The sequence below is a fragment of the Centroberyx affinis genome, unplaced genomic scaffold, assembly GCF_046629955.1.
Source record: "Centroberyx affinis isolate AG114_WGS23_722 - 3 ecotype Tasmania unplaced genomic scaffold, CSIRO-AGI_Caff_v1 ptg007748l_1, whole genome shotgun sequence".
NCBI classification, from domain to species: Eukaryota; Metazoa; Chordata; class Actinopteri; order Beryciformes; family Berycidae; genus Centroberyx; species Centroberyx affinis.
In genome coordinates, this window is record NW_027283899.1 from 2,989 (window position 1) to 12,246 (window position 9,258).

Here is a 9,258-nt window from a genome sequence, read left to right on the forward strand (position 1 = left end):
AGGAATATTATAGGAATATACGGAGATTAAAAAACAATATTATAAAGTAGGCTACTATAAGGCCACTATAAACCCAATATTCAGTAGGCTACCACTGGCACAATATAAGCCCCTGTAGGCCCCTAAGACGAATATTATATGAATACTATAGTGATATAGAAATAAAATTCCATAAAGCACTAACGCCACTATATAAACTCACTATTTCGTACCACAGAAACACTGTAAGTCCCTATAGGAATATTATAGGAATATTATGGTGATACCATAGGAGAAAAAAAGGCACCATAAATACGGTGAAGTCACTATAAACTCACTATTGAGTGCAACAGACACAATAAGTTCCTATATGAATATTATAGGAATATTGTAATGTTGATAAAACATCATAAACTCAGTTTTGTACCAGAGAAACAGAATAACTTCCTATTCATAGTATTCTGTGACATCAGCACACGGCCATCTTGGTAGGAAAATAACAGGTGATTGATTGTAATAAATTAACAGGTGATTACAATCAAATGACAAACACAGCCAGTGAGCTGTGTGTATTGTAAAGCGCCATATTGGTAGGAAATGCAAGTGACATCATGGGAATATATGAATAGGGAAATGATTGTGATACAATAGGAGCAAAAACACCATACAATAGGCTACGAGAAGACGTCATTATAAACTCAACAGCGACAATCAATATCACTATTAATAAAGTCACTGCTGAGCACCACAGACACTACAAATCCCTTTAAGAGTATCAGAGGAATCTGATATTTACACCAGGAGATAAAGTACTATAAAGTCACTATAGACCCACTATTATACTAATACCACAGGAAATAAAAATAACACAAAGTATGATGAGGTCATTATATACCTGCTATTGACTACCAATATTACCATATTTTATGATAAACTCACTATTGAATAACACAGACACACTGATTTCTCAGAAAACAAGGCACAAAAATGTACCTTTATATATGGTCCATATTTGTACCCTAATCACCTGTACCTCTAAAGCAGTGATTCTCAACCTTTTTGATATCAAGGACCCCTACTTTAGTACGCATTAGGGCCACGGACCCCAATTTGATGAGATTTTGTTTCTCAGACCAAAAACTGAGAATATTTTTATTGTCAGATATGATTTTGTCCAGAATTCCCTGACTATCTGTATTGTAGGTAGAGAGATAACAGAGAAACTATGATCAGTTCAGTCATTCTTCTACATTCTCTAATTGTGTTAACTTCTCGTAAATGAAATAATGGTGAAGTTTAAAATTCATCAATTTGCTGGGGACCCCCTGGAACCCCCTCATGGACCCCTAGTGGTCCCCGGACCCCATGTTGAGAACCACTGCTCTAAAGGATCAAATATGTACCCCAAGTGACAAAACTGTACTGTGATGCTTTGGTACAATAATGTACCCTTTGTAAAGGTCCACATGTCCCTTTAGGGGTACCAGCCCAGCGACAAGCCATTTTGTACCTTAAAGTGACAAAAGCATATATAAATTTAAAAGAAACTTGCATTCAAAATGTATCCTTCTCCATTGTTTAATCATGGGATCAAGAAACATTACAAGTTAATTACATGTATACACAACAATGTATGCAGCCTGTATTAACAACCTTCTCTTTTAAAAAAAATATAAAAATACCAAATACAGTGAGCATTTAGACTGGATGCATCAAGCTTGGTGGGCCGTTCATTAATCAGTTTAAATACAAAACAGTCATGCAATCTTACGTAGAAAACAAGCTTAACATTGTTAAGATTTGCCTAAAATTCTGTTGACTCATTCTGGTTGTTCAATACTGAGGGTTCCATCAATTTGCATATGCAAAAGACTAAAAAACATTTAAACACAATGTTTCATAAAATATCTTCAAAATGATTCCTTCTCCACTGCTGAATTTTTGGAGTTTTGCCACTAGTAATAAAACTTATTTGTGAAGCTCATAGACGTATAACTATACATATAAAAGCATATAACTATACATGAGATAAATAAAGAGCTTTAAAAACTGTGTATAGGTCAGAACAACAAAGCTAACAAGCCGGTGCATTTATCTGAAAGACTTCTCCAGCATTCAGGTGTAGTGTCTCTTTAGCTTGTTGCCTTTACTTATTATCCTGGTAAGACCGTCCTGATCACATGACCTCACATTCTGTTTCGCTCCACGGATCAGTCTGGACTTCTAGACTGATCCCCACATCGATTTCAGTGGGCGGGACTACTTGCCTTGACAGACAAACTCCTTCAGCCAATCAGCAGAACGAAACATGTGACGCCATCACGGTGCGCTGTTCAGTGGATACACGGGATAAACATGGGATAAACACAGGATAAACAGGATAAACATGGGATAAACACGGGATAAACACGGGATAAACACGGGATAAACACGGGATAAACACGGGATAAACACGGCATAAACACGGGATAAACACGGGATAAACGCGGGATAAACAGGATAAACATGGGATAAACACGGGATAAACAGGATAAACACGGGATAAACACGGATAAACAGGATAAACACGGGATAAACAGGATAAACACGGGATAAACACGGGATAAACAGGATAAACATGGGATAAACACGGGATAAACACGGGATAAACACGGGATAAACACGGGATAAACACGGGATAAACAGGATAAACACGGGATAAACACTGGATAAACACGGGATAAACACGGGATAAACAGGATAAACATGGGATAAACACGGGATAAACACGGGATAAACACGGGATAAACACGGGATAAACAGGATAAACACGGGATAAACACGGGATAAACACGGGATAAACACGGGATAAACACGGGATAAACAGGATAAACACGGGATAAACACGGGATAAACAGGATAAACACGGGATAAACACGGGATAAACACGGGATAAACACGGGATAAACAGGATAAACACGGGATAAACACGGGATAAACACAGGATAAACACGGGATAAACACGGGATAAACAGGATAAACACGGGATAAACACGGTAACGTTAGCAAGGACTAAACAAGCTATATGTCTTCTAGTGTGGTAGTTTCACATCACTGCTTTTGGGTTTTATTGTGTGTAAAGCACTTTGTAAACATTGTTTTTAGAAAAGTGCTATACAAATAAAGTTATTATTATTATTGTTATTATTCTACAGATGTGAACAATTTTTGCCGTCTTTGCAAAAGAGAACAGTGGAATAAAAGGCACTTTGTTTTCTTGTTTAATTGTTGTTATTGAGTCTATTTCTGCGATAACTGCACTTATGGTTGTGTTTACTCTGCTAACGTTAACGTTACCGCTCGTTGCTTCGGGAGACGCCATTACTGTTTTGCCAGCGGCGGCCTGTATTTCACATCATCAACTACGACGCAGTCCCTGATTGGCCCGGTTAGGTCATCAACTACGACGCAGTCCCTGATTGGCCCGGGTTAGGTCATCAACTACGACGCAGTCCCTGATTGGCCCGGTTAGGTCATCAACTACGACGCAGTCCCCGATTGGCCCGGTTAGGTCATCAACTACGACGCAGTCCCCGATTGGCCCGGTTAGGTCATCAACTACGACGCAGTCCCTGATTGGCCCGGTTAGGTCATCCACTACGACGCAGTCCCTGATTGGCCCGGTTAGGTCATCATCAACTACGACGCAGTCCCTGATTGGCCCGGTTAGGTCATCAACTACGACGCAGTCCCTGATTGGCCCGGTTAGGTCATCAACTACGAAGCAGTCCCTGATTGGCCCGGTTAGGTCATCAACTACGACGCAGTCCCTGATTGGCCCGGTTACATTGAAATTTCAAGAAATCTGTGTCGGCGGCTAGAAGTCCAGACTGATCCGTGGAGCGAAACAGAATGTGAGGTCATGTGATCAGGACGGTCTTACCAGGGTATTTACTTATGGTACACCATGTTCCACCTGACAGTCGATATTGGCATGTGTTCATATGTATGTAGAGAGATATTGCACCAAGGTCCACCAAGATTCACCAAAGTAAAAGTCCTCCAGGAACATTTTGGACACAGTTGCAGTTGAGGCATGATGGAGGTTAGTCATTAAAATTGAAGTTAATGGTAGGGGCTTGTCTCCCTCCTCCTCAATGTTTACAAAGGGCCTTTGGAGGAAGTTCAATGTGTTCTTCAGATAGTCCTGGTACGCAATGGTGAAGACAAAGTACATACAAAAGGCCGCGATGAAGGCTTCCTCTACTCCTGTCCACTCCATCCACTTTAACCACATTCAGACCTCTTCTAGCGATTGCCATTTTCCAGTCCCGGTCCAAGGACTGCACGGTCGGATATGGTGTAGAACAGTGTTTCTCAACGTGGGGTGCGGGGACCACCAGGGGTCCTTGAGGGGGTTCCAGGGGGTCCCCAGCAAATTGATGAATTGTTAAACTTCACTATTATTTAATTTACAAGTTAACACAGTTAGAGAATGTAGAAGAATGACTGTTCTGATCATAGTTTCTCTGTTATCTCTCTACCTACAATACAGATAGTCATGGAATTCTGAACAAAATCATATCTAACAATAAAAATATTCTCAGATTTGGGTCCAAGAGACAAAATCTCATCAAATGGGGGTCCTTGGCCCTAATGTGTAGTAAATTAGGGGTCCTTGACATGAAAAAGGTTGAGAATCACTGGTGTAGGAGGCTCACCCTTCACACACAAAAAAACACAAAGTAAGATTGAGTGTTATGTTCCTACTTATTAAAAGAAAACATCCACAGAAAAAATACATTAAACAACAGAAACTGTCTAAAATAATCTAAACTGATCATACAAAAGGGGGGGAAAATAATCCCTGAATCTAAACTTTATATTGAGTACATGGATTTATGGCGGTTCTGCCAGTCAGTATCATGTGACATTACCGATGCATACCTCGCCCAGAGTGATGTAGAGATCAATGGAGTTGATTCCTACAATTCACACTACACACAACTTTTACTCATAGGCGGAGATTGCGGGGTGCTTGAATAAAGCTTAATTTGCACCTCTGCACAAAGTAAACTATATCAATGTGTTATTCTATGCACCACCAGTGTAAATCTCCATGTCACTAGCTGAATATAATCATCCACTTTGACAGACATCACAGGGATCTCATTTTAGCTAAAGATCGGATGGTTGAGCCAGAGAGCAAGCAAAGCGATAGACGGGTCTCACTTCCGACTACTTCCTTCACTGGCAGACTACACTGCTTCCTTCTTAGCTGGGAATGTGTCTCATTCAGACCATTATCTTTTTTTCTTATATATTTCATTTGATTCAGGCAAAATATCGTAAAGTTTAAGGTCATACGGACAGCGGCGTGAGATCCAGACGTGTCTTTAACGTAATAAAAAATAATAAAAAAAAAACTTTATTTAGGAGCTCCCGTTTCGCACATGGGTAGTATGGTGGAATGTGATAGTGTTTTTTCATTCATTATTATATAATAATTATTATACATATTAGAGTATACATGTAATCATTATTATTCATGAATATTGTAAATTTAGACAAGCGTGTGAGATGAATTCCCAATCCTTACGCGTTTCCGCAGTATTTTCCCTCCTCCTGTATTGAGAGTCTGCCAACTTCTACTTTTGAAAAGATGAATCCATTCCAGTTTTGCCTACCAGAAAAATTCACTTGTAGTGTTTTGTGGGTTTTTTTTATGCTGCATATGTGGGCAGAGACAATTACTACTGCGTTAGGTAAGACGGCTGTTTATCTGAAGTTTGTGTGTGTTCAGTTGGAATGTATCTGGAGGTCGGCTCCTGCACAGTGCGGTTAGAACTTTTTCATGTGCTGTCCTCTGGTCTACTGGCAAGTCATTTCCCACTACTTTAATACTTTGCATCCTGCAGTATTGAACAAGCCTGGTTTTGGATGTGTTCGTCGGTTGTTGTCTACTTTGTAATTTGTTGTGGTGTATGGTGTCTATGCTTTTACTTCAGTACTTTTTTTTCAAGGATATACTTTTTAATGTAACTGAATTAATCTATTTTTATGTGTCAATACTCAAAATCGCTAACAGAAATACAGTACGTAAACTGAATTATTCAAAATCCTACTCACTACCCTTTCATTCAATTCACATCCCATTGGGCCTTGGTCAGTTTTTTTTAAGTTGGGAGCACCAATGCTACTCAAGCCAAATGAAAAAGTTGATTTAGAGCCAAATAGTCCAAGCAAGTGCAAGTACATTAGTTCCAAGTAGCATAACAGATTACTGGCAGTACCTGGTAGATGCTCAGGGGCATCCTCTCTTGTCTCCTTGTGTAGCTGTTAATGGCGATTTCCCCTGATCCAGGTTCAGCACATTTGGCAGCACACTGGTGAAACTCGACCCCATCAAACTGTAAAATGATAAAACAGTAACTATTACAACACTGAATACCTCATTAAGTCATAGCTAATATTTAATGATGATAATGGAATGTTGCAAACCTCACTCTGGAGTTAGCAGGCCAAATCTCAACCAATGGCAATTTTGGAAGAAGGAAAAAACCCTGCAATACTATTTTGTATCGTTGACCCATAGGCTAAACACTGTAGGATATTGAGGAAGCAGTAAGGTCTAATTGTCTTAATTATTCTATTGCTTTTTTTGTGCACCCTTCCATCCCTAACTAACAGACATGACCTGCAATTTCAAAACAGCTCAACTTAGCAATGAGTGTAAGTTGTATTCACCTCCCTTCCCTTCAACAGCAATATCTGTTTACAAAGTAGTGTTAACACCCCTATATTATTTAGGTCGTTTTGTTATACTTACCCCAGAAGGTGTTCTTAAGAATGGGTATTTTTTCAGTATGTCCTCTACAGTCCCCTCTGCAATCTCCAGACACAGTCACAGTCTCTCCATCCACAAAAACAAACACATACACAATCATTAGCATAGGTACACATGTACACACAGATGAACTAGTTAACTGATACAGGGTAATGTAAGGCATCTGCATATCCCTTATTTCATTCAAGCATCAATAAAATATATTTAGAAAATGGATGTTTTTAAGAAGTTTTAATTCAAGTATTAGCCTAATTAAGTTATAAATGATTTAAATGACCAAAAGGCGATCGGGTGGCAGATCGGTATTTTATTTCCGTTCTAAATATAAGAATGATGTTGGCCAGTTTACATAATGGGATTACCTCTTATGTTTGCCATATGCACAAAAAACACTATGCACATAAACTATATATATGCACATAAACTCACTATTGAATAACACAGACTCACTGATTTTTCATTAGGGGCATTGTGACGCAATAATAGGCCACTTTAAAAAAAAATGAAATTACAAAGCACTTCAGGATAAAATAAAAATTCTGTTTTATTATTAACCTTCCTTACCTATTCTTCTTAATGTTTCTTTGTTTTTAATGTTATTTTACTGTTTAAATTTCTGTCATTTTGCTTTTGGTTGTAATTGTTTTAATCCATTCGTTTTATGTAAAGCACTTTGAGTTGCATTCTGTGTATGAATGGTGCTATAAAAATAAAGTTATTATTATTACTACTAACTACAACAGTGAAGCTTCAGGCTCACAGACAGTCAGTGTATCTGAGCCACTGACCCTCTGCTGCGCGTAAACAGGTGAAAGTTGATGTTTATTACGTGGCCCGTTATGACCACACCTGCAGTCTGCTCCGCTGCTCGGTGACAGTGACACCACGCTGCTCCGTTATCTTCCCGTTCAGGGGGCGTGTATCTCTCTGGACAAACCACCAAAAACTCCCCACCGGGACCCCGGCGGACTCCGGACCGGCCTGGAGCGACAGCACACACGGCACTCGGCCGCGGCGCAGCGCGGAGCCACAGCCGCAGAAATGTCCGACTCACCTCTCCAGCTTTACCCCGGAGAAGAGTCACCGAGCCCGGGGCAAAGCTCCTTGCGGGCGGCGGCGGCCAGGGACGCGGAGCTGCCCACGGAGAATGGACGAGCGGAGGAGGAGGAGGAGGGGGAGGAAGAGGAGGAGGATGATGATTTGGAGGACGAGTTGGACTCGTCTCAACTGGAGAGATTCATGAAAGACAGAAGGAGAGCCCAGTCTCTGCCCGCCTACCCGGGGCAGGCGGCGCTGCTGGCGGGCATCTCCGGGAACAACGCCGGGAAGCGGGTGAAGTTCGCCGACTCGCTGGGCCTGAACCTGGCCAGCGTCAAGCACTTCAGCGCGCTGGAGGAGCCGCAGATCCCGACCAAGGTGCTGTCGCGGCTGAAGAGCTTCCCGCCGCAGCCGCAGGACTTACTGGGCGCCGGCTTCAAGTCCGGGCTGACCATGGACCGGCTGGTCGCGTGCTTCCCGGATCCCGGAGAGGCGGCGGACCTGGAGGAGCGGGTCCGGCTGCTGCGCGTCTGCCTGGAGAAGCTCACCATCACGCAGTTCGACGTGCGGGGACAGATCCGCGTCTTCACCGGTTGCGCCGACAAAGAAGTCGGAGTGCGGTACACCTTCAACGACTGGCTCTCCCACGTGGACGCGCAGGCTCTGCCCGTGGCGGAGGACAACCGCTCGAGCGTCGTCGGGGAGAGCTACAGCTTCACCATGTACACGCCGCCGTTTCTGGACCCGAGCTCCTCCGTTCACTTCGCCGTTTACCTGAGAGGCGAGGCGGGGGAGTTTTGGGACAACAACGGCGGGCAGAACTACACCCTCCGGTACCGCTGCATGCCGGGCGCGACGCCCTTCGTGAGCGCCGCTTTCCACGCCATCTGAACCTGTGCGCCGTGCGTAAAGAAGCTCTCCAACCCGTGCGTAAAAAAGGAAAGCCCTCCACCCGCTCTGACATGCAGCTGCTCCTTTCCATGCCGTGAATAAATCCATCATTTTAGCAACTAAGTCAAACGTGGAGAGTCTTCTTGTCATCATGGAGATTATGTTTTCTCTAATATTTTCTACTGCATATGGTTTTCTAAATACTTCCAGCGATGTATGTCCATCCAAAGGAATGGTAGAAATTCAAACCACTTCATATCTGTTTTTATTTCTTGATTTTGCCCTATGAATTATGCTGTAAAGCCTTTTCTTTGACAAAGTCGTCTAACATCTCAACTTGAAACTTGGGGGGAAGCTGGTATTTTTGTTTCTGGAGGACAGTAATTTTCCCTCTGGAACTGTTATTTTGGCTGAAAGACATTTCTGGATGTGTTCCTGAATTTCCACTTGGCTCAATGGATGTTTTCCTCCTAGAACAGAACAGAGAACAGAGAGAAGACTGGGCTCAAACAGTACGAGGCTAA

General features: G+C 42.1%; 1 protein-coding gene across 1 annotated transcript; it reads left to right on the top strand.

Annotated features, from left to right (window-relative positions):
- Positions 1-7,660: 7,660 nt before the first annotated feature.
- Positions 7,661-8,734, top strand: LOC139639801 (protein phosphatase 1 regulatory subunit 3G-like; the record flags this gene model as incomplete). The annotated part of the gene is made up of 1 exon (XM_071513950.1): positions 7,661-8,734. A coding segment is annotated over one exon (1,074 nt), but the record flags the coding sequence as incomplete, so codon positions are not given.
- Positions 8,735-9,258: the final 524 nt, after the last annotated feature.